At 37.4% G+C, this 27,395-nt stretch overlaps 1 protein-coding gene across 4 annotated transcripts in view; it reads right to left on the reverse strand.

Annotated features, from left to right (window-relative positions):
- Positions 1 to 27,395, reverse strand: part of LOC307181555 (uncharacterized protein) — a 312,309-nt gene that overhangs the window by 112,405 nt on the left and 172,509 nt on the right. For all 4 annotated transcript variants that reach the window (XR_013826947.1, XR_013826948.1, XM_079912082.1 and 1 more), the window contains exon 3: positions 25,101 to 25,162. Coding sequence is in view for 2 of the 4 variants with exons in the window: in XM_079912082.1 (XP_079768208.1) it covers positions 25,101 to 25,139 (39 nt within the window). In the remaining 2 variants the exon portion in view is untranslated. The remainder of the gene's footprint in view (positions 1 to 25,100; positions 25,163 to 27,395) is intronic.

Below are 27,395 nucleotides of genomic sequence, written 5' to 3' on the forward strand. Positions count from 1 at the left end.
AACCACAGAATTTATTTAATGCAAATTAAAATTTTATGAAATAAATTTTGGTAAATTTTTAAATGTAACTTTCAATAAATGAGTTACATGCTAATCACTCACTAATTAAAAGAAAGCTTCCTGGGCATTGGTGTCAGAGGATGAAAGATAAAAAGGCTAGTTCAGAAGTCTAAAGTTATTTCAGGGAGTAGTCTTTTTTCATTTTTATTTATTTTTAAATAGACTTTATTTTCAGAACAGTTTTAGATTGAAACAAACATTGAGAAAATACTCAGAGAGTTCCCATACATCCCAACCTCAGTCTCCCCTACGTTGGCATTGTGCGTTAGTAGGATACCTTTGCCACAAGTATGGAACTGGTATCGATACATTTGGTTATTCAGATGCCCTTAGTTTTTCTCTAATGTCCTCTTCCTGTCCCAGGATCCCATCCAGGATGCCACGTTACAGTAGTTGTCCTGTCTCCTGAGTCTCCTTTTGCTGTGATCATTTCTCTGACTTTCCTTGATTTTGAGGACCTTGCCAATTTTGAGAGGTGATGGTCAGGCATTTTGTAGAAAGTCTTTTTGTTGGAATCTGATTTTTTCATGACTAAATTGGTTTTTGTTTGTTTGTTTATTTTGTTTTGTTTTGGGGGAAGAAAGACCACAGAGGTCAAATGCCATTTCCATCATCGACGATCAAGGCTGCACACCATCAACAAGATCTGACGCTGCTGATGTCGACCTGGACCACCTGGTGGAGCCAGCCTGTGTCGAGTGTCTCCAAAGTGACGACTCTGCCCCACCCCCCACTTCAATCTATTCTTTGGAAGGAAGTCACTCTGCAAAGCTCACAGTGAAGGAGGGAGGGTTCTCGCTCTCTCACTGAGAAAAGAATATCTACATACATTATTTGGATTTTTTTTTTGTATCAGAAATTGAATCTCTTATCCTCCATTTATTTATTTATTCAACCATTTATATCAGTTTAGATACATGGGCATTATTTCATACTTTGGGTTATAAATCAATACTGCTTTAATTATTTTGTTGCCTAAATTGTCCCAGCTTTGACCATTGTGAACACTTTGGGTTGGCTCCTTATCTTTTTGACATACTCCATGGATTGTGTGTGTGTGTGTGTGTGTGTGTGTGTGTGTGTGTGTGTGTTTGTGTGTGTTCAGCACTTCCTTACTTTCTGCCACAACATGCTCCAGGTACATTTTGTACATTTCTTGCCAGGATCCTAGAATCAGCCATTTCTCAAAGAAGCCCTGATTACTTTTTTTTTTTTTAATTGGGGAATGGTATTAGAAACCAAGATTTGGGTACTGGGTGTGCTTGTTTAAACTGGGGTGGCATTGCTTCTTTCTGACAAAGCAAAGATTTATATGTGTATATTAATTAAGCGATACATACTAAGTGATGTATACTGACTAACGTCTGAAAACAGATATTTTTCATGTTTTGTTCACTTTTATAGCTGTCCACAGAGCAAATTTGTTGCCAGCTGCTTTGTGGTGATAGAAACTGAAATTCATTGAAGCAATATTCAAGAGGAAGAAACAAAACTGGAGGACTTAACTATTGACTATCAATATGTACTCTATAGCTACAATAAAAAAGACACTATATTATTTTCTCCAAGATAGCTAAAGTAACTAATGGAATTGAATACAGAATCCACAGGGCTTATAAGTTTATAGCCTACTAATGTATACCAAAGGTTCCAGTGCAATGTGGTGAGAAAAAGATGATATTTTCAATAAATGGAATCAGGCCAATTGAAAATCCATATTTAAAAATGTAATTTCACCTCTTCCTCACACTGTACAATTAAGCATCTAGAATGGGATAATACATTAGTGACCTTGGATTAGATAGATTTTTTTTAAACAGCAAACAAAAGTTACTCCATATACAAGAAAAAATTTCAACTTTCTTAATTATAAACTTCAGGCCCATCAAAAGACACCATTGAGAGAGATAATGATCCACAAACGGGGATAAAATATTTGCAAAACATTGCACAACAAATGACTCATATCCAGAACATATAAGGAAATTTTACAAATCAGTAACATAAAAAAAGAAAATTCACACAAATTCACTAAATAAGAAAAAAATCTTATATAGACTCTTTTGAGAAAATAATACCCAATAGTCAAGGAAAAAAAATCCTCAAATGTCCTGAACATAATTTATCACCACTATAATAAAAATTAAAACCCCAAAGAGATAACACCATAGTCCACCAGAATTAAAAGGACTGGCAACACCGAGTATTGGTGAAGATCCTGTTTCACTGTTCCTGGGAAACCATCTGGAAAAGCATCTGACAGCACCTATCACTTGATGTTTCCTTCTTGCACTTATGCCCTGGAGAGATGAATGCTCATGTCACCAAAAGGCACCTATGATACCTTCCATGGCAGATATATTAATGAGAGTTGAATATCCAAAAATTGCAAATGTCAGCGGGAACAGTAATGGTAAATAATTTGTGATACAGTCATGCAACCAAACACAACATAGCAATGAAAAAAATGAACTCTTGGAACACATAACAACCAAGTGAAGCTTACAGATTTAATGCTGAGTGACAGAAGTTAGAGGCAAAAGAGTGCAAAGCATGTCATTCCGTTTCATATGATATAAAAACAGGCAAAGCATGACCAAAGCCCAAGTACAATTCTTCAAGATGCACTATGCATTATGAACCAATGTCCTTTATATTGTGCTGTGTCTCTGAGAGTTAGGGTAGATGGTTACAGTAGAAGTAGGAATGGCCTCTCTCATCATGATCCCAGTGACACTGGGGAATTTGTGCTTCTTGTCCTCCAACCATAAGCTGATGGATGAGGTCTTCTGCTTCCTGAGGTGGGAAAGGACTCTTGGAACAGAAGACACACTAGGTGATCCACTAAACCTGAAGTTGTGGCTGCCGATGAGTCATCTCAGGGGTGTATGTGTGTGTGTGTGCGTTCAAATCCCATTTACTAAAATCATTTGGCAATTTCGGTAGCAGTACAAAGTGTCTGACACTGGACACATTAGCCATGAGTCCACGTTTGGTTTACTGTGGGCTTAGATGCATGTATTTTCCTGATCCCCTGCCCTTCATGTCAGTACCAAATTGCAAAGTGTTCTCTGTATAAGACAACCTATTATTCATAGAAAAGGCATTTGTACAATAAGATTGAAAAAATATAATCCACAGGTTCAAAAATTCTCTTCAAATATTGCAAACATACCAAGTATATTAAAAACATCTACATTTAATCCTCAGGGTGACAAGGCAGGAATTTTAAGTCTTTGGTCACCTATTTTTACTTTTTGCTAATTACACTTCAGAGACCAGAGAGTCTTCAAAACCCCCAAACACCCTGGTTGGCAGAAAGGAGTTACTACAGCTATAAGGGTACCTGACCCTGGTAATTGCGAGGAGCTGCCTTCTGCCTCAAACAGGGACAGGAAGGGGTGTGTGGCACTTGCGGGATCCCCTGGGGTGAACTCCCTGAGATCACTGCCAACAGGCAATCAACAGCCACAGTCTGACCTGGCTCATAACCAGGGACCCGCCTTATGGAATGAAGTTCTGATTGATCCCACTAGGCAAGTGGCCCAGACCAGCACAGCTACTGCCCAAGAGCAGAGGGGATGCTGTAGATGGTCATAATGAATACAGATGTAAATTAGAGATTTGGTTCAATTGGAGGTGGGAATTATCATTTGTATTTTGCCACACTAGGCTTTCTACTGTCTTTTAAAAATACCTGTGGCTTTTACCTCCTTAAAGAATCAGTAACAAGCCCGAATGGATACAGTGTGGGGCAAGCATGGGTTTTGGTGTTGCAGTGGGTGGACCCCCGCCGCCTCTGTGGGTGCTGTGCCCGTTTGCCTTCAGACCTCATTGCTCCCATGCAAGCTGTGGGCTCCAATCTTCCCACAAGCACCTGCACCCCTGCCTGAGGGATTTCTCTGGCTGAAGGAAATCCTTGGCCTGCCAAGACTTCTAAAGAGTGAGAGCCCCAAGAAGCAGCCCTAGCAAATGACAGATGGGAGTTAATGGAAAACTACTTCCTCATCCTCACCCCTGTGCTAAGTCAGAGGAGTGGCTGCCTCTGTGGTATAACCTACATGAAGAGGCAGGAAGGGGTCTCCTGCAGCTCTGGAAATGATCTGTTTCATGATCTGGGGGTGGCTGCCTGGGTTTATATGTAGGACCAATACACCTAGCTCCACAGTTAAGTTTTTTTTGCACTTCACTGCATGTATGTTGTACCCAACAAGTTTAAATCTAAAATAAATAAGTATAGATATATAGATAGATAGGCTTCCAATTCATGACAATTGACTAAACAGATTATTGTCCCAACCTTCATGAAATCTCATGGAAATAATTGTGTAGAAGGTAAGCAGACAGATTTATAATAACAGAACTGGAGCGGGAATAAACTTCTGCAGGCAGAAGGGTGGCTGTCATCGAGCAGGGAATGAGATGAAATGGAAAAGGAGGAACACAGCTCAGAATATACTTCAAGGATCTTCAACAGAGGTGGTTACCACTCACCCTGAAAGAACCCGGGAGACGTTCACAAGCCATATTAGTAGTCATGCAGGACCGTATTAGGAGGTCCCTTAGTTGGTTAAAAGAACTCTCAAAAATATAGGCAGAGTTAAGCTTAACAGAGAGATGTTACTCAATGTTACCTATGCATCTGCAGCTGCATGTGTTGAACGGTCTTCTTTGACTACAGAGTTCTTAAAAGAATCGATGACCTCAAATGTCCTGAACATAATTTATGTTCCCTGGTGGCGCAGTGGTCGAGGGTCCGCCTGCCGATGCAGGGGACACGGGTTCGTGCCCCGGTCCGGGAAGATCCCACATGCCGCGGAGCGGCTGGGCCCGTGAGCCACGGCCGCTGAGCCTGTGCTCCGCAATGGGAGAGGCCACGACAGTGAGGCCCGCGTACCGCAAAAAAAAAAAAAAAAAAAAAAAAAAGAATCGATGACCTTTGAAGTCAATCCTGACACATCTTCAGCAGATTTATGTCCTTTGGGTTCCATGGCGTCATTGTATACTGTAGTGGATGATAATTGTCAACAAACGTATTTTGCAGGGTGCATATTCATCTGTGTGTTTTCTAGCAGATACATAGTGCTTAATTTTTCACTAAGCATATGCTTTCATTTTTAGCTCATTGCTTCCCAAAGAACGTATTAAATAAATCACTGTAGGTTTATACCAGATAATAAATGACAATGCTGTTGTATTCAGAATGTCAGATTATTTTAAATGCATTAGATAAGCTTCTACCTGCCTACCTATTTTAAGGTAAGTTAACCCACAATTCCTTGACTACCTATGCCCTCTGGATGCATTTCACAGGCTTCCACATGGATCAAGCACATGGGGTGACCAGCTGGAGGCGCTGCAGCCCAAATAGTTGCTGTAGAATCTGGGGAATGGGGAGGAAAGACCATCGCTAATGATTTTTCAGATTTAATCAAGAATTAAGAGTAAGATCTTCCTTCACAGTAGAAACTGGAACTGCAAATTAGAAATCTACTATACCTATCCTACCTTACTTTAATGAAATTTAAAATGGCATGTTATTAAAACAATTTTTTAAATGAATTGGAGCAAATTCTAAACCAAAAAAGATGTCAGGACAGTAGGCAGAAGCTAGGATGTATGACTATCCTGTGTATAAACATATTAATTAGACTTATAGAGGTAGGCAACCCAAGACTCACAATGAAATTGTGAAAAAGAAAGTCCTCTTTAGAACAGAGCTAGTAAAAGATAGTGCGTGTGTTTTCAGACTGATTAAACATTTTAATGTTTCTGTATATACAGTGCATATCTATCTATCTACCTATCTATCTACGTATCTATGTATCTATCATCTATCTATCTATCTACAGATAGATAGATAGATGATACAGATACAGACAAAGATGTAGATGTAGATATGGACAGACACCCCTATGGTCAGGTTGAAGTAGTGAGACAATGCTTGACTATCATTTGGTAAGTTATCTAGTTATGTGGGTGCCAGATTATCACATTTTAATTGAGTTGACAAGATCACTGGAAAGAATTCTGAAGAGAGACTTACTAGACTACTAGGCTTGCGTGAGTATGATCTCTCATCGTCTGTCATGTAGACTGGGCCTCATTCCAAGTGATACCCACGTTTTGTTTTATGGAAATGCAAGGGCAGAGATAGAGCACTTCCTTTCTTATTTATTCTTGCCATGTCTAGTGACGTGCTCATTGCCAAAGGGCCATCAATAAACACATGTCTAAACTGGATTGAGCTGCTTCTCCCAGATGATTAAGGACAATTCATAGCCCTAGTTCTTCTGGGAGAGCAGGTCAGATGCCAGAGGGAGAACACCACATGTAAATGAAGGAAGGATTCACCTTGGAAAGTAAGGAGTTAAGACACATTTAATTACTTGCCTTGCTAACTTCTATTATCACTCAATGTTACCTGTTCCTTATGAGGAAAAGAAAACGAACACAGTATTAGAAACTATGTCATCCCAATACCTCATACTTTAAGATGATAAAGTCATCATCAGTTAATAATAACTACTAATAACAAGGAAACTTAAATGCATTTATAACTTTTAACTAATTTTGAGCTCAAAACTTCATTTTCCTCAAAGATCTCATATGTCACATATAATATATTGGTGGGAAAAAATGAAAACTTTTCAAAATATTTTAAACAATATGTATTATTATTACAATGTAATGAGTCCATTTATTAATGAGATTAATTTGAGACATATCAAAATTAATGATGTGTAAAAACAGCTTAAAGCAGCATTCAAATATTGATTTTCTGGGAAGTTTTATGTTCTTCATTATTAAGGTCTGTAATGATTATTGGAAATCCTCATTTACTTTAAGAAAACTTCAAAGTTAATAAAGTAGGAACTCAGAAATATTCTTGGGTAAATTGCAGCTTAAGTAAAAAAGATTGTTCCCTCTTTTAGACAAAAACTAATTATATTGGATTAATTCAGTAAAGTATCTTCCTACCAACATAGAAAACCAACAAAACATATGGCAATATTGACCTGTTTCTCAGTGGTCTTAAAAATAAATTATCCTAGAATCCCACTAATGCAAACACAAGGTATTATTGCCTAAAATGACCAATAAGAGAGAAATGTAAGAAAAAGCTTATTTCAGAATTGACATAATCCACCATAAAACACAAAAATAACCACTCCATGCTAATTCAAAACTTTGATTTGACCAATGACTTAATTTTTTTAACAACTTTATTGGAGTATAATTGATTTACATTGTTGTGTTACTGTCTGCTGTGTAACAAAGTGAATCAGCTATACGAATAAATATATCCCCATATCCCCTCCCTATTGCTTCTCCCCCCCACCCTCCCTATCCCACTCCTCTAGGTGGCCAAAAAGCACCAAGCTGATCTCCCTGTGCTATGCGGTTGCTTCCCACTAACGAGCTATTTATATTTGGTAGTGTATATATGTCAATGCCACTCTCTCACTTCGTCCAAGCTTAACCTTCCCCCTCCCTGTGTCCTCAAGTCCATTCTCTATGTCTGTGTCTTTATTCCTGTCCTGCCCCTAGGTTCTTCAGAACCATTTTTTTTTAGATTGCATATATATGTGTTAACATATGATACTTGTTTTTCTCTTTCTGACTTACTTCACTCTGTATGACAGACTCTAGGTCCATCCACCTCACTACAAATAACTCAATTTCATTTCTTTTTATGGCTGAGTAATATTCCATTGTATATATGTGCCACATCTTCTTTATCCATTCATCTGTCGATAGACACTTAGGTTGCTTCCATGTCCTGGCTATTGTAAATAGTGCTTCAGTGAACATTGTGGTACATGACTCTTTCTGAATTATGGTTTTCTCAGGGTATATGCCCAGGAGTGGGATTGCTGGGACGTATGGTAGTTCTCTTTTTAGTTTTTTAAGGAACCTCCATACTGTTCTCCATAGTGGCTGTATCTATTTACATTCCCACCAACAGTGCAAGAGGGTCCCCTTTTCTCCACACCCTTGCCAGCATTTGTTTGTAGATTTTTTGATGATGGCCATTCTGACTGGTGTGAGATGATATCTCATTGTAGTTTTGATTTGCATTTCTCTAATGATTAATGATGTTGAGCATTCTTTCATGTGTTTGTTTGCAATCTGTATATCCTCTTTGGAGAAATGTCTATTAAGGTCTTCTGCCCACTTTTGGATTGGGTTGTTTGTTTTTCTGATACTGAGCTGCTTGTAAATTTTGGAGATTAATCCTTTGTCAGTTGCTTCATTTGTAAATATTTTCTCCCATTCTGGGGGTTGTCTTTTCATCTTGTTTATGATTTCCTTTGCTGTGTAAAAGCTTGCAGGTTTCATTAGGTCCCATTTGTTTCTTTTTGTTTTTATTTCCATTTCTCTAGGAGGTGGATCAAAAAGGATCTTGCTGTGATATATGAAACAGAGTTTTCTGCCTATGCTTTCCTCTAAGAGTTTGATAGTGTCTGGCCTTACATTTAGGTGTTAACACCATACACAAAAATAAAATCTAGGTATGCTTTGATTTCCTCTTTGATTTCTTCAGTGATCTTGTGGTTACTTAATAGTGTATTGGTTAGCCACCATGTGTTTTTATTTTTTAAAGATTTTTTCCTGTGATTGATATCTAGTTTCACAAAGTTGTGGTTGGAAAAGATACCTGATATGATTTCAATATTCTTAAATTTACCAAGGCTTGATTTGTGTCCCAAGTATGATATATCCCAGAGAATGTTGCATGAGCACTTGAGAAGAAAGTGTATTCTGTTGTGTCCCATAAATATCAATTAAGACCATCTTGTTTAATGTGTCATTTAAAGCTTTGTTTCCTTATTTATTTTCATTTTGGATCATCTGTCCATTGGTGAATGTGGGGTGTTAAAGTCTCCTACTATGATTGTGTTCCTGTTGATTTCCCCTTTTATGGTTGTTAGCATTTGTCTTATGTATTGAGGTGCTACTACATTGGGTGCATAAATATTTACAATTGTTATATCTTCTACTTGGATTGATCCCTTGATCATTGTGTTTTGTCCTTCTATGTCTCTTGTAATAGTCTTTATATAAAGCCTATTTTGCCTGTTATGAGAATTGCTTCTCCAGTTTTCCTTTGATTTCCATTTGCATAAAATATCTTTTTCCATCCCCTCACTTTCAGTCTGTGTATGTCCCTAGGTCTGAAGTGGGTCTCTTGTTGACAGCATATATACGGGTCTTGTTTTTGTATCCATTCAGCCAGTCTACGTCTTTTGGTTGGAGCATTTAATTCATTTACATTTAAGGTAATTATAGATATGTATGTTCCTATTACCATTTTCTTAATTGTTTTGGGTTTGTTTCTGTAGGTCTTTTCCTTCTCTTATGTTAAAGCTGGTTTGGTGGTGCTGAATCCTCTTAGATTTTGCTTGTCTCTAAAGCTTTTAATTTCTCCGTCGAATCTGAAAGAGATCCTTGCTGGGTAGAGTAATCTTGGTTGTAGGTTTTTCCCTTTCATCACTTTAAATATGTCCTGCACTCCCTTCTGGCTTGCAGAGTTTCTGCTGAAAGGTCAGCTGTTAACCTTATGGGGATTCCCTTGTGTGTTATTTGTTGCTTTCCCCTTGTTGCTTTTAATATTTTTTCTTTGTATTTAAGTTTTGATAGTTTGATTAACATGTGTCTTGGCGTTTTTCTCCTTGCATTTATCCTGTATAGGTCTCACTGTACTTCCTGGACTTGACTGACCATTTCCTTTCCCATGTTAGGGAAGTTTTCAGCTATAATCTCTTCAAATATTTTCTCAGTCCCTTTCTTTTTCTCTTCTTCTTCTGGGACCCCTATAATTCAAATGTCAGTCATTTAATGTTGTCCCAGAGGTCTCTGAGACTGTCCTCAATTCTTTTCATTCTTTTTTCTTTATTATGCTCTGTGGTAGTTATTTCCACTATTTTATCTTCCAGGTCACTTATTCGTTCTTCTGCCTCAGTATTCTGCTATTGATTCCTTCTAGAGAGTTTATAATTTCATTTTTTGTGTTGTTCATCATTGTTTGCTCTTTAGTTCTTCTAGGTCCTTGTTAAACATTTCTTGTATTTTCTCCATTCTATTTCCAAGATTTTGTATCATCTTTACTATCATTACTCAATTCTTTTTCATGTAGGCTTCCTATTTCCCCTTCATTTCTTTGATCTGGTGGGTTTTTACCTTGCTCCTTCATCTGCTGCGTATTTCTCTGTCTTCTCATTTTGCTTAATTTATTGTGTTTGGGGTCTCCTTTTCGCAGCCTGCAGGTTCATAGTTCCTGTTGTTTTTGGTGTCTGCACCCAGTGGGTAAGGTTGGTTCAGTGGCTTGTGTACGCTTCCTGATGGAGGGGACTGATGTCTGCATTCTGGTGGATGAGGCTGGATCTTGTCTTTCTGGTGGGCAGGACCACATCTGGGTGTGTGTTTTGGGGTGTCTGTGAACTTATTATGATTTTAGGTAGCCTCTCTGATAATGGGTGGTGTTGTGTTCCCATCTTGCTAGTTGTTTGGCATGGGGTGTCCAGCACTGGAGCTTGCTGGTTGTTGAGTGGAGCTGGGTCTTAGTGTTGAGATAGAGATCTCTGGGAGAGCTCTCACCGATTGATATTACTTGGGGCCGGGAGGTCTCTGGCGGTCCCGTGTCCTGAACTCAGCTCTCCCACCTCAGAGGCTTAGGCCTGACACTCGGCCAGAGCACCAAGACCCTGTCAGCCAGATGGCCAGGTACTTGGGGAGTTTCTTGCCTTTTGGGAAGTCTGAGGTCTTCTGCCAGCATTCAGTAGGTGTTCTGTAGGAGTTGTTCCACATGTAGGTGTATTTTTGATGTATTTGTGGGGAGGAAGGTGATCTTCATGTCTTACTCCTCTGTCATCTTTAAGGTCCTCCTATTAATTTTAATTTAAAGAATTTTGAGAAATCATACAGTGAATAGATATGCAGGTTATATATGACAATGTTTATTCTACTTCCAATAGTTAGTCACTGAAAAAAAATCCTCCAAAAAGGTTGTAATTTCTAGCCATGGATAGAAATAAAGGGGGCTTGACTAATTTTTTTACTCGCTTTGGTGACTTTTCAAGAGAAAATATTCAGAGTGTATTCAGTTGCTACTGGATGCCATATTCAAAATAAAGAGACTCTCTTCTATTATCTGTACTCTAAAATTATAAGTGTGGTAAATAAAAAAGCACATAAAAATTATCAAAGTAAAAGCAAATGAAAAAACCAAATCAGAACAAAAACAAAGCCACATACCAACAATGAGCAGATGTTTACCAGGTTATGAACAACACCAAATAATGCCACAAGAAATATGGACCAAGATATGCATGGTTAGTGAACACAGTATGAGAAGGAACTTCATTTTTTCTACTGGAAATCAACTGCCTCAGATTCCAGACTGCAGTCATCAAATTGTATAATTTTCCCAACAGCACCTGGCCCTGGACCGGCTGCTGCAGCCAAAGCCGTGACTCTACAACAGAAACGATTCATAAAAGGATAAAGCAAGCCTCCAAGGGGGGGTGGGCAGAGACTGGTTGTTTTATAAGATTTTAATAATACTTCTACAGCTCTTAACATAATTGTAGCATTACCATTCATGCTCTATAGTTAAGTAAATGTCACATTTGTACTGGGCTCCTTTTTAAAGCCCAATGGGGCGTTTTATCTTTCCCTAATGTAGCACCACTATAATGCCTATTCTTCATTACTGTTAATACACACAGAAAATGTATGTTGTACCAGATCTGAAGGTGTTATTACCAAGTGAATTATATTAATAATCCCCAGATAAAGTTTTCCCAAATAGCAGGGAACTGCATATTTTATAAATGACACCTCCTAAAATTGAATCATAGACCACGTGTATTCAGACAAATGAAACGTGATAGATAATGTATCCAGAGGAATGGTCAAACCTTTAACACAGGTTTGTTCAGACAGGTAGTAAAAGACTATATTTGATGAAGTTGGCATACATTACATAAGAACAGTAACTGAATTTTTAATAATGGAATAATTTCACACAAATCATTGCAAATCTGTCTTGCATCCCTTCTTTCCCTTCAATTCCCTCAGACTGCTGTTAACAGCATTTTAAAATTACAGTATGCATAATAATACCATGAAAACCATCAAAGAGAATATGGTAGCAACATGGGGAGGAAATGGAGATGCTGAACACAAGTCCAGTCTTGAAACAGGAAGTCATATGCCCCGTCTGAACGGGTCCTGAAAACACAGAATGAAAGCATCCCCAATTTGAGGATTCAGCAGCGCACTAGTACATGGTAAGAAAAGAGTCACCAAAAGTAAAGAATACAGAATAGAGGCACTTTGTGAGACCTCTACCTTCTCCGGTCTTAACACATTTGTGCATTTCACCATTTCATAATGGAAGAAAAATGTCTTCTGGGCACAGTTAATATTTTTTTCAAAAATTGAGAAAGCCTGTCAAGATGGTGTTATGTACTGGGTAAGACTGGAATTCATGAAACAGGAAGGGTGCATTTGATGAGTTGAAATTTCAGCCTCCTTTTACCATACTTAGTTTAGAGCAACCACTTGCAGCAGAACAATCAGAAGAACATTAGGTTTGGAACACAATCATGAAAGAAAGGAAACATCTGTTCTTTAGGGAACTAACATGATGTATCAGTCAAGATGTGTATAGTTAGCTGCATTAAGAAAAATCCCCAAATCTCAATGAATTTTTACAACAAAAGTGTATATATGCTCAATGCATGCTTTCCATTGTCAAGCAAGAAAAAGGAATATAGAAAATGCTTCCTAGCTCTAACGTGACGCCTAGAAAGTGACATCCTTTGTATTTGTTCACATTTAATTGGTCAAGCAATTCACATGGCTGCACCCAACCTCAAGGGTGACAGGTATCATTGTAAATTTGTGAACAGCCCAGATATGCTTCCCACAAGGAACGTCTATACTGCTTCTCAGTGGACTGCAGAGATGCTCCCTCCTCTCCCCTCCTCTCCTCTCTCCCCTCCCCTCTCCTTTCCTCCTCCTTTCCATCACTTACAAAATATGATAGCTTAACGGTGGAAGGCAGAAGAGTAAATAGAAAGACAAATCATTTGTAACAAAATTCACAGTTTTTCCTGTGACACAAATTCCCCCTGCTTATCTGAGCATCATGAAAATGGTGGCTGACCAGCAGCATTCATTTATTGCTTAACAAACTGTCATTGTAAGACCTGAATTTAAAAAGAAAAAACAATATAGGCATACTTAGCCATCAAAGGTCTCCAAACTGATCTGAGCATGTCTATAAATATCTAGAGCCATTCACTGGACTCTGTAACTCACTTGGTGGGTTGATTTTGTAACCACCATTCACTTTTGGTAATTCTCCCCCAGGCAATTTCTTGTGGCCACGACTGTCCTGGTGTAGTCATTCTTGCAATGTACAGTGGCCACCTACTGCCCTTTGGGGTTCCCACCTCTGCCTGCCGTGCAGATTCCCAATGAGTCGGGTCCCTCTGAGACTCTAAGCATCCTGGTTAGTCCCACACAGTGCCCTGCCCAGGTCTCCTCAGAACTGGGCTCCCGCTCTTCCTCAACGCATCCACTTACCATCTAGTAACGGTATAAAACATGTGCTTATGTTTGAATCTGTGATGGCTGCACTAAATGTTTTAACTATATTTAACATACGTGGTTATGGTTCAAAACAATCTAACCTCTGTTGAAGTTCAAGATCATGGGTCATGCTAACCCTTTTACACAGACTCAGACTGTTGGAGGTTCATTAGAAATCAACTCACAGCATCCCATGCCTTCACTAGAAAAGCTAGAAAAGTCTCAGAGATTAAGAGCTTGTCTTCTTCTTTTTCAAAATATTAGAGGAAAGAAATAAAAATAAAATAAAAAACCCTACTCCTGGAAAAGAGAAGACTGCTCAGCAGAAAATAATTTCTGTAAGAGTTAAGAGCTGAACCATATGAAATCAAGAGTTGTGTTTCTTAGTAACAGCGACTAGAAATGTTGTGCTGTTGCTGTGTCAACACTGGGACTCTTTTTTCAAAAACAACCAAGAATAAACTGAGCTAGAAACAAGTTAAATTAAATTGAAGAAAATTAAAGGTTACAATAAATTTTTTATTAGTGAAGAATTTGGAGAAGAGAATGGTGAAGAATCTAAGCTAGGAGAAGCATGTGTCCCATCCTTATAAATACTGACTGGAGTTACTGGTGTGCAGATACCTAAACTCTTCAAACCCTGGAGCCAGGAGTTAGGTAAGATGGAAGGTAAAAAGAAGTAACGGGGTGATGTTAAAAAAATAACATGTAATAAGTAAATGTAGGTAATAGAAAAATAAACGGCATATAGATGGCAAGCTAGGAGGAAATGTTGCCATAGAAACAGAAGTTAAGGAAAGAACATGTTGATAACTCATCTTGAAAACTCTAGAATGATCAGGCTGAAAAGTGTGGAGGTCACTAACACAGCCATCTTCATCTCACGAATGATATTTCTTACATCTGATATCACCATAGGTCTCCTACACAGATGTAACAGGAGTAAGAAGAGACAACAAACTATAAGGAGAGAAGGAAAAGAAAGACTCTGTGACACACTGAAAAGTACAAAGAGAGGGAAAAAGAATTTGTTCTGAAATAACTCACTTTACACTTGTACACTTACTTAATAACTGCTGCTTAATTTTAATAGACTAGTAATCTTATTATTTTTGAAAAAAGGACATAAACTCTTTGTAGAGATTCAAGCAAGGCATAATATATAAGAAAGAAATAACAAATTACCCCAAATTCCAGTAACGGTTTTACAATTTTTATAAGGTAATTATTATTATTATTATTTTTTTTTTTGCAGTACTCGGGCCTCTCACTGTTGTGGCCTCTCCCATTGCGGAGCACAGGCTCTGGACGTGCAGGCTCAGCGGCCATGGCTCACAGGCCTAGCCACTCCGCGGTATGTGGGATCTTCCCGGACCGGGGCACGAACCTGTGTCCCCTGCATTGGCAGGTGGACTCTCAACCACTGCGCCACCAGGGAAGCCCTATCAGGTAATTATTAATCAAGCGAATCTCCCTCCCTCTCTCTCTCTCTCTCTCTCTCTCTCTCTCTCTCTCCCCCCTGTGTGTGTGTGTGTGTGTGTGTGTGTGTGTGTGTGTGTTTGTGTAAATAGAATCTGGAGGATTGCTGGGTAGTGTTAGAGACACAGGGAGAACAATCCTTCACTAATACATGGAATTGGAGTCTGCATGGTATTTAATACTGTTATTTAATTTTACTTGAAGTCCACGTTAGTATAAAAATGAAGTTAAACCAAAAGCATAATTGAACTTCAGGGAAGTGTTTCTTCATAACAAGATATGTCCTAAGTGGCCATTCTAAGGATAAAAAGAAATATAAAGAAAAACATCTTATTTATTTTCTAAGCCATGAATTTTTCAAATACAAAGCACTATATGCTTTTATCATATCCTTGTTTTTCACTATTCTTAATTTCATTAGTGTTTTGTGGAGAAAATGCCTGTTTTGTGCTTTTATTTCAACTCCTTTCTGGGAAATCACTTACTGTATTTTTTCCTGTTTATATATAGTAGTTATTCCTCAATGTTTCTTTTATATAGCCATTATTATTAATATTATTCTCAATGTTTCTTTTATATAGCCATTATCATTATTATATCATTTTGATTTTTTCAAATAAAAATAAGGGTTATGGATTTTAAGTAATTTACTCAAAGACAATAATGAGCTAAGTGAACGAAAAAAATTCTGGGTTCTATTTTATCATAAAACTTGTGATATTAACCATGACACTAACATTCTCTTTGAAAAAAAGTTTTCATGTAGTCATATGGTGCTTTACATTCAATACAGAAACAATTTATAGTGGATGTGATAACATTATTTACTCCCCTAGGTAATGATGTACAGTGTTAACAAAACATGAATGTTAATAATAATACTATTTATAATAGTAATAATAATATCTCATTTATTTAAAAAATGATTTCTTGTGGCAGAACTTGAATTGAACTTTTTAACATGAATAGTCCTTCGTTTCATGAGTCAAATTTACAAATAAAGACAATGCTTCTTATAGTCATAATGAAGTCCACTGAATACACATTTTAGAATATAAAATTTCACATTGGGACAAGAAATAGATTAAATCTGAGATAAAAATTCCATAATAAAGTGAATTTTTCTTACATATTTTAAAATTTCCCTGAAGTTATTTTGAAATCATTAATTTCTGCACTAGCAAAGACAAAGTCTTCCTATTCCATAACTGTGTCTTCACTCCATAGCACGTCCAAGTCATAATTTGTATAAATATGAATTTTGTCTTGTTTTTCTTTGTTATTGTTTGCTACAAAAAGAACAGATAAGTTTGAGGTTTAATTTACTAGTTAATTGATAATGAAAATGCACAAATTATTAAAAACTAATCCTTTTTAATATTGTGTTTCTGTCTGATAACACTTAAACCTAATAATTACAAAATTCCAAAACATTCAAATGGGCTTCATAATACTCTCCTTTTTCCTGCAAATCATATGAGTGAGACTCTATGAATTCACAAAAAGATGATGATTTTACACAAAATGAGTGAAATTAGTAATCGACATTAAAAATACACTAACTGGGGATCTAATTCTGAAAAGTGCCCTGTTAACTAGACAACAAAACACCCAGATCATGGACTGAGTGCTTGAGATAACTGTGTTGCTGGTAGTTGTAGCTTTTTTTTAGTTTTACTTTTTGAAAAGACTCCACCCTAAGTTAAGGTTCAATACACTATAACAGTTTAACTAAAATTTAAGCTAATGGTATTTATGTATGAATAATTTGCATGGAAATATCATTTTCCAGTTAGAATAAAAGATATAAAGATGGGTGAAAAATTGGATCTATAATTGCAGAAAGACCAAAGTGAGACACAGCTTTTAGAGTAGATTGCTCAGTTCTGTCTCAAACATTTTGTTCAGGTAAATTGAAAAATCCTTCAGGGTGAAATATTTTCATTGCTTCTTTTAAAATATGTAGAATGATGACCAACATATTATATAGTGATTAATAAGTTGGTCTCCTCTTAAATAAAAAGAAATATACAGATAATGCCTTACAAAATCACTTATAAGTCCCTACAAATCTTGTGTTTCAAGATAGAAAAATTATAACTCACTTGCAATTTTCCACTTATGTATAGACTAACTCAAGAATCAAAGAATGTTCACATTATTATCTATAAATATTTAGAATTCTGTGGGTCAGTTTATTTTGGTCTTCTGGGCCGGGCTTGGCTGACCCTGTCTGGGCTCAGTGGTACATCTCCGTCCAGCTGTCTGGTCACTGGGAAGAGTCACCTAGGAGGCCCCAACTGAGATGATCATACCCCACGTGGACACTCATTCTCCAGCAGACCATCTGGTTTCCAGATGAAATCAAGAGAACCCTGCAAGTCAGCCAACAGAAGAAAACAAGGCCTGCAGGGACACCCATGCACCATTTTGTCCTCCACACCTGATTCACAGGGTGAGAAAACAGAATCTGCTATGGAATGGAGGAACTACTCATATTGAGAAGGGCATGGAGACCAGAGGCCATTAATTACGGCCATCAATGCAATCAATCTACCATCACCGGCCCTCTGGCTTCAATTATTCACTTTCTCTTGTGTAAAAATACACTCCTAAGTCCTTCAAAAGTCTCATTCAATCACTGAGTTTGGCTTGAAGTTGAAGACCTTATCATCTTTGTCAGGTTCAGAAGTGGCTCTTCTTCATCCAGGCATGGTAGTGTGCTCATAAATATTTAACAACTAATTCTCTGGGGGAAAACAACCCTGATTTGTAGCATCAGTTGAACTCTTTGATGTAAATACTCCCGCCAAGGCCAATTTCAAGGCACCTATATGAAGTCCCTGCACTGCCAATTTCAAGGCACCCATATGAAGTCCCTGAAGACGAAGTTGAAAAAAAAAAATGTGTACCCTGCTGTCTGGAGACAGTACATGGTCTCGAGACCTGGGATCTGAAAAGACAACTTATTTCCCCCCACATCCCAAACATACAATGATGAGACAGAACAACCACAGAAACAGGCCCAACTGAAGATTGCTTGAAAGGGGGAAGAAAAAAAAAGAAAAAAACACAAAGCAGTCTCTGGTCCTTAGAAATTCTGTAATCCTGCAGGGCAAATGCTGACACTATTCCCTTTCTAGGAGGGTATGTGCCTTGACCGGGTCCTGTTTGCCCTGGAAATGGCCCCTATGGTTCTTAGATTCGGTCTTTGAGAAATCTGTCCTTCTTAGCCGTCACCTTAAATGGCTAATTCTGCAGAAACGGTTCATGTTGGCAGCTGAACAGACTCCTTAGTCTGCTTCCTGCTCAAGGAAAGCTGGGAGCTCAGAGCTCTTTTTGTATTTCGACAATTTCAGTGCCTTTCAGTCCATGTCTGTGGCCCTTGACCCTGTGAAACTCCCATGAAAAACCTGCAGACTTCTTTGTATCTGATTCAATTTCAATCCATTTGAAAAAAAAAGACAAACTCACAATTCTTTTCCAAACAAACTCTTTAGTCTTGATCTGTGCTCTTCTGGACATGTCAGTCTGTTGGGGGTCAGCCCTTTGAAGTCCTTTGTTTAGTTCAAAGTGTCTATTAGGCACTGCCTCAAATCTTCCAGAGATCCTAACAAAGGTTCTTACTGCCACACCATTGATTTGATCTGTGCCCCAGGCTATATATTATTTTGAGAGCCCTTTGCTGGCTGGAGAGAGATGAAAGATGAGAAACAGCTTTATTTTTCAAACCCACAAGACCAGACCTCTATACACGCCTCTAAATTTGAATTAAAAATTGGCCAGCTCTTTATTTCACTCATCTTGTGGTTTTCAAACCTTCTAGTATTCACCTGAAATCAAGCTCTTTCAATATTCTGGCTGGAGGTCCTGTTAGCCAACTCTTAACAGTTCATTAGGTATATTTTCAATCTTCCCAGTTACTGCAAATGACAGAATTGCAATTATTTCTCAAACACATAAGATGGCTCACCATTCTGGAGCCTCCAATGACAATTCCGTCAGTACTTTTTCCTCAAAAATTTCCAGTAACTTGCTCACAGTTTTTCTTACATCCCCACCTCCAGTCTAAATGCCAGGTCTGTACATGAAAAATTTTTGTTATGTCAGCACCTTACTCCTCAGAACCAATTTCTGTATCAGTTAGTTATCTAAGGCCATGATGATGCTACATAAGCAACCACAAACTCCACAATCAACATTGACATTTTCTCCCAAATCTAGGAGCTGGCTGTATGAGTTTGCTCTTCTGGGCTGGGCACAACTTATATTAAAGCTCAAATTTTTTTAAATTAATTTTTATTGGAGTGTGGTTGCTTTACAATGTTGTGTTAGCCTCCACTGCACAACAAAATTCATCAGCCATACACATACAGATATCCCCTCCCTTTTGGACTTCCCTCCCATTTAGGTTACCACAGTGCATTAGGTAGAGTTCCCTGTGCTCTACAGTACGTTCCCATCAGTTGTCTGTTTTATACATAGTATCTATAATGTGTATGTGTCAATCCCAGTCTCCCAATTCCTCTTTTCCCCCTTGGTATTCATACATTTGTTCTCTACGTCTGTGTTTCTATCTCTGCTTTGCAAATAAGATCATCTATACCATTTTTCTAGATAACACATATATGCGTTATTATATGATATTTGGTTTTCTCTTTCTGACTTACTTCTCTCTGTATGACACTCTCTAGGTCCATCCACGTCTCTACAAATGACCCAGTTTCATTCTTTTTTATGGCTGAGTAATGTTCCATTGTGCATATATATATATATATATATACCACATCTTCTTTATCCATTCCTCTGTTGATGGACATTTAGGTTGCTTCCATGTCCTGGCTATTGTAAATAGTGCTGCTATGAACACTGGGGTGCATTTGTTCTCTGGGTATATGCCTAGTAGTGGGATTGTCGGGTCATATGGTAGTTCTACTTTTAGTTTTTCAAGGAACCTCCATACTGTTTTCCATAGTGGCTGTATCAATTTACATTCCCACAGGGTTCCCTTTTCTCCACACCCTCTCCAGCATTTATTGTTTGTAGATTTTTTGATGATAGCCCTTCTGACCAGTGTGAGGTGATACCTCATTGTAGTTTTGATTTGCATTTCAATTGTAACTTGTGAGACTCAAAGAGCTTGAGAATTTTGCCCTGACTTTCAAGCATTAAATCACCAAGAAATTTCTCAGTATTTAGGGTGTGGGGTCCTCACCTCCTTCCTCACTCCCCACTGCGAAAGGGGATCTGACTTCAGGGTCAGGTTCTGCAGCTTCCACGTATAAATCCCTCTCTACTCAGCTTCCATCACCCCAAAAACACCCAGCCACCTTGGGTTAAACAGAACAGTTTCAGAAGCACTAAATGCATGGTATGAATAAGTGAGTGATTCGGGATTATCATTAGTTATTTGTTGGTGAATGAGCTGAGACGGATGACTGGTGGGAAGAGAATGACCACCAGATGGATTTGGGATTCTGGGAATCTCCACTGTTATGGGTTTAGTTGTGTCCCATCAAAAGTCCTATGTGAAATTCTAACTCCCCAGAGCTCAGAATGTGACTGCATTTGAAGGCAGTCTTTAAAGAGACGATTGAGTTAATAGGAGGTCATTAGGGTGGGGCCCTAATCCCGTATCACTGGTGTCCTTATTAGAGGAGATCAGGACACAAACACGCACAGAAGGATGACCATGGGAGGACACAGAGAGAACACGACGGTCTACACACCAAGGAGAGAGACCTCAGGAGAGATCGACCCTACTAATGGTTTGGTCTCAGTTTCCAGCTGAGGACGGTGAGACAGTAATTTCTGATGTTTAAGGCACCCAGGATGAGGTATGTGTTACAGCAGCCCTAGGAAATGAATCTACCTAATATACTTAAGAAGGATAAAGACTGACGAAGGATACATCCTGTTAGGGAAAATTTATGGTTGAAGTCACCATGGTTTACACATTGAAATAAAATAGATTGGGTTATCTTGATTTTGGTGCTGGTTTTACAGATGAATACAAAACTGATCAAACTGTACAGCTTAAATATGTGCAGTTAAGTGTACTTTAAAATTGCATACAAATTAAAATAAAATAAACTTTATTTCGCACCCAAAACCAGTGAAGTAAAACATAGTAGTAATAATAGTTTGTACTTCTGTCCTTGATACATAAATTAAAAGACAATTACATCCTTGCATGGAATACTCTATTACATTATAAATTTTCCTATTCCTTTATTAAAAAAAAATCCTTCTGTAAATTTTTTTGTACTAGGACTTATTCATGGCATGTTTTATATTTTCTTTTTATCATTTCTTCTGTGTTTTCATTTTTCTTTCTCTTGCTTTGGCTGAGTTGTTAAATATCTCAATAAACAGTTTTTATTTCACTACTGGACTGTTTTATGAGTGAAACATAAGTAAACAAAAATATAATTATCAAAATCAAGAAATATATAATATCCCATCATGAGACTTTTAGCAAAGTGTTATGCTATGATTCTCTTATGCCCATATCCCTATTTTATTAAACTTATCCAGACTTTTAGTGCCAGGTGATTACTCATTTTAATAATATATTTATTATGAAAATGTAATAGCATATTACTAACAATTTCATTATACTTAAAATTACTGTTATCAACTTTTCTAAATTTAACATCAGAAATGTATTCATTTCATTGCTCTTATTCTGTCATGTCAGCCCTTGCCTTTGGCTTTTTTTTCCTGATTCAATTTTAATTTGACAGATTTCAGATGCTTATTTCACAAATGTCTACTGTTCTAAAAGTGTGTCTATTCCATGTTTGTCTGAAATGTCTTTTTCTTCCCCTCTGAAGCCATGAAGAACATTTTTAACCTGTTCTAAAATGCTCAGATCACAATTCTATAATCTCCTGGTAGTACAAAAACTATTTTACTCTGCTATGGCAGTTACCATTTTTTAATAACAATAATAAATACATAACTTACATAGGTTTTGTTTTTGCCAGTCAATGAAATAGGATAGTTATATAAATTGAACTTTCATGGTTTCCTGTGAGGTGTTACCATTATCAGAGTTGATAAGACTGATGCTAATTTGATCTTCCCTTTCTACATAATTTATTTTCTCTATTTGGAAGTTTGTTGATTCTTTCATCATCCTTAAAATTATGCATTTTACTAGAATATGTTTATCTTATTTTCAAATCTCCCTTATACTCAACAAGACATTTCAATTTGGAAAACTGAGTTTACTTTTACCTCAGAAAGTGTTTTTTTTTTTTTTTGCGGTACGCGGGCCTCTCACTGTTGTGGCCCCTCCCGTTGCGGAGCACAGGCTCCGGACGCGCAGGCTCAGCGGCCATGGCTCACGGGCCCAGCTGCTCCGCGGCATGTGGAATCTTCCCAGACCGGGGCACGAACCCGTGTCCCCTGCATCGGCAGGCGGACTCTCAACCACTGCGCCACCAGGGAAGCCCCTTACTTTTTCTTTTTTTCAGAAAAGTGTTTTCTCACTGTGTCTTTGATTACTCCATTTTCATCTGGACTTCTTACAGAGATTTACATTTATTCTTTTCCATGGCTCTCAGGTTTTCTCTCATAACATTCATTTTTCTTAATAATTTTACTCCATGTCATAGAGCAATCTCCCAATATGGTCTCCTAACTCAGCATTTAAAATGTTATCAGGGTCCTTATGTTAATTACTCTCTTGGATGCATTTTTGAAGTTATAATTATTTTCACTTCCAATTATTCATTTTTTTTTACAGTTTTCCTTTTTTTTCATAGCTTTCTACAGTAAGATCTTTTTTATCGAATGGAAAATATGTATGACAGGGTTCCCTTCATGGATTTATGGCAGTGGTAGGAGATGGAGTAGTTTGGCCTCACTCCTTCCAGCTGTTTATTCACTTAAATGTCCACTGATTTTTCATCGTGTGCTCAGTATTAACAGCAAAGTTATAGAATGGATGTGTCTGCATGGTGTTAGCAGACAATAGGACAGTAGGACTGTCCTATTGTCTGCTAACACAGACAGAGGTTGGCCTGAAGATAACAAGCAGGAAGAAATGCCTATCTTTTGAGTTGCACCAGTAGTAAATGGGCTTGCGAGTCTGCTCTGTTGGTGAAATGAAAAGCCACTAGGTTTACCATCTTCTCCCAGACATGGCAAATGGCTGAAGCCAGGCTCTTCTGAGGGACTTGGTGGGGGGATCTCCTTGCTACTCGGTCTGGTCACCTGTCAAGGGCTGTGGCTAAGAGAACAAAGCCCTGGCTGCAGAACCAGCCAAGCAGAGGGGACGTTCGCAGCACTGTTGCTGATTCCTGGGTGCTGGTGGCAGGACTAGATGCATATGCCTCACAGAGCCCTTGGTAATTCCATCTCCATGGAGAAGCAAAGCTTCCTGAATACACAGGGGGCCTTGGTAAAGCTGCCTTGTTGCATGAGGTGCCCCAAGGGGCAGAAGGATGGAGTGATGGCCACATGTATGCATCGCCATCCTAGAAGTTCCTGAAGTAGACACTGGAATGTTTTCTCAGTGGCTGCTCCAGGACAGACAGAATTGCATAAAGGCATCTAGAGGGGATTTGGTGTAGGATGAAAGAGATAAAGAAGTGTATAAGTAGCAATTAATTCTGAAGCAAAAACTCACAATTTTCTGGATGATTCACCTTCTCAATTTGAGTATCCGTGAAAAGGACATAAGCATGGATTGTGAAGATCTCACAACATTTTTTCGGTGATATTTGTTTCTCCAGTCTGGGTCATAGAAACTTAACCAACATCTGAAATAACCTTTAGCTACTATGACTTTCCAAATCCCAAATTTGAACACCTGAGGTTGCTATCAAGGCCTGAGACCAGGTTTATTCTTCAGTCATTCAGACACTTGGGTCTTTGACATACTAAAATTTTGGCAGGACATAGAGTGAAAAGGTACCCACACTACAGAACCTTAAAGGAGTTTCATGGAAAAGGTTCAGTGGCAGAAATTGGGCATACAGGGAGGGCTCTGGGGAACAAGGGTGAGTTTCTGCTTCTGCTCTTTATGTGCCTTCTTTGAACTTCAGTTACTGCTTGGAAGCTGTTTAGTAATGAAAGAGGGCATTGATTTCAAATCTGTTTACTGTTGGTTGACATGAGTATGTATAATTTTTGGCTTGCATTACTTTGAGTCATTCTTAGATTTTAGCACTAAACAAAGTGCTTTCATCAAGTTATTTCTGTGAGAATTGAAATAGATATCTAAATGTGGCAACTCATTTTCCATACTGTATGAATATATTTCTTATTTAATTTGGCAATTTGATGATATCATAGTTCCTATTTAACTGGTAAGCTCAAAGCCTAGAATTTCCTATGCTTAAAGCATAATGGCGAGAATGGTAAGGGTATGTGTTAGTTCTTACAGCAGGATTCTGTATGTTTTAACCTAATCATGTTTAATTCTTTCTATGCAAAATTATATAGTGCAGGGCATTTGGAGATATCAGAAACCTAGGAGTAAATGTGCTTTAAATGTAGATAGTAACATAATTGAGCTAAAAATGAAGAGTTTGGGTCTGTTCTATGTCCAAAAAGAGAAGCACTGAAGCTGGCAGAAACAGCATGATTTCAAAATGTATGCTAAATACTAATTTGTGTCATGGATATTTCATCTCTTCCTCTTCCGCCTCCCCTTAATCTTTTCTCATAGCATGCTCAAGCAGAAGAAGATAATAATTAAGCTCATCTGCATTGTCTTTCACTGTCTTTGGGAATTAATGAAATGAGACAGAAGAATAGGCCCCCTAAACACTTTTGAAAATGTGATATGATACTTATGCCCTGTGAATTTAAATAAAACTGCTGACAGCCCTGCCCCAGTGTGGAACTTTTCATTTGCAATATCAAACTTGTATTTTGATCTTTCCAGGTGGGCAGGATAGAGTTGGGAGGTGATGATGCTCAGTTGTAAGAATTTCACTTACCTGGTTGGTGATGCACACTTTCACACAAGAGAAAAGCATCCCATTTCCATCTCAGGGTATTTCTAGAAAGAAGGTTAGAAACTTAGAAGTTTTGAATCTCCACAGTATCGCTTGAATAATGCAAATGCTCTAAATTTAAAGTCACCTAATTCTCAGTCTATTTATTTGACTCTGATTGATAGAAATCTGGGCAAAAGAGAATGAAGATCTTTGTCCACATATGGATCAACTCTTTCCCTTCCCCTGGCTAGAAAATACACTCCTAAACCAGAAAAGAGGTCTGTATGACCACATGCCTTTGCAAAGACAGCTTCTTTAAGTTTTATGTGTTAGGATTGATTATAAAACCTTGCTTCTATAATAAACTCATTACCACGGAAGCCCACATGCCTATGCCCTAATTGATAGATTTTTCTTTCTCTATAACAATTCATGGTCTGTTAATGGAAACTTGCTTAAATACATAAGGTCTTACTAAGTTCTAATTTATCACTTTATTAATACAATGAAAAGAAAATTCATTAGGCAACTGACATATTAACCTATCATCAGTTTAGTTTCAAATGTCAACAAAAAACCCACAAATATAAAAAAATTAAAATTCATTTTCAATCCTTAGAAAAATTTAAATAATCTTTATAATTATATGGAGAAGTGTTTTGTTAAATTTGAAAAATATAAAAACAAATTAGAATAACATTTAAATACTTATATTTCTATTACTACAATTACTTGTTTCTAGCTTTGAAAAAACAAGAAATATAAGCAAGTAAGTGAAAGATCCGTACACTGAAAATTACAAGACACTGATGAAAGAAGTTGAAAACAACACAAATAAATGGAAAGATATCTCCTGTTCATGGAATGGAAAAATTAATATTGTTAAAATGTCCATACTACCCAAGGCTTTTGATAGATTCAATGCAATCCCTATCAAAATTCCAATAACATTTTTTTGCAGAAATAGAAAAAAAATCTGAAATTCCTATGGAACCGTGATAGAGCTAGAATAGCCAAAACAATCCTTAGAAAGAAGAGCAAAGATGGAGTGAACACAATTCCTGATTTCAACTCTTTTTACAAAGCTATAATAATCAAAACAGTCTGGAACTGGCAAAAAATTAGACACATAGACCAATGGAAGAGAAAGAGAGCCCAGAAATATACCCAAGCATGTAAGATCAACTAATATTGACAAGGGACCAAGAAGACTCAAAGGGGAAAGGATAGTCTCTTCCGTAAGTGGTGTTGGGAAAACTGGACACCACATGCAGAATAATAAAGATGGACAACTATCTCATACACCTCACAAAAATAACTTGAAATCGATTAAAGACTTAAATTTAAGATCCCAAACTGTAAAACTACTAAAAGAAATATAGGGAAAAATCTCTTTGACAGTCTTGGCAAAATATTTTTGAAAAAAACACCAAATGCACACACAGACACAAAAAAAACCAAAACAAAAATAAACAAGTGAGACTACATCAAATTTAAAAGCTACTTCATAAGAAAAGAAACAATCAGCAAAATAAAAAGGTAACCTATGGAGTGGGTAAAAATATGTGCAAACCATTTATCTGCTAAGGGGTTAATATCTAAAATACATAAAGAACAGATACAGTGCAATAGAAAAACAAACAAATAGTATGGTTAAAAAATGGGCAAAGGACTTCAATAGACATTTTTCCAAAGACATAAAAACAGCCAACAGGTAAATGAAAAAGTGTTCAACATCACTAATAATCAAAGAAATGCAAATCGAAATTACATTGAGAGATCACCTCACACCTCTCAGAATTGTTATCATTAAAATTATAAGAGATAAATGCTGATGAAGAGGTGGAGAAACAGGAACACTAATACACTGTCGATGGGAATGTAAATTGGTGCAGCCACTATGCAAAACAGTATAGAGGTTACCCCCAAAATTAAAAATAGATCTACTATATGGTCCAGCACCCCGACTTCTGGGTATATATATGAAAGAAATGAAAATATTATTTCAAAGGGATATCTGCACTCCCATATTCATTACAGAGTTATTCATCATAGCCAAAATATGGAAATAACCCAAGTGTCCACTACTGAATGAATGGATAAAGAAATTTTGGTATATATACAATAAAAATACTATTCAGCCCTAAAAAAGAGGAAATCCTGCTATTTGTAACAACATGGATGGACCTTTAGGGCGTTATGCTGAGTGAAGTAAGTCAGACAAAGACAAATGATATATGATGTCATTTATATGTGGAATCTAAAAAAAAAAAATGCAGATACAGAAAGTAGACT

Source organism: Stenella coeruleoalba (genome assembly GCF_951394435.1).
Source record: "Stenella coeruleoalba genome assembly, chromosome: 2".
NCBI classification, from domain to species: domain Eukaryota; kingdom Metazoa; phylum Chordata; class Mammalia; order Artiodactyla; family Delphinidae; genus Stenella; species Stenella coeruleoalba.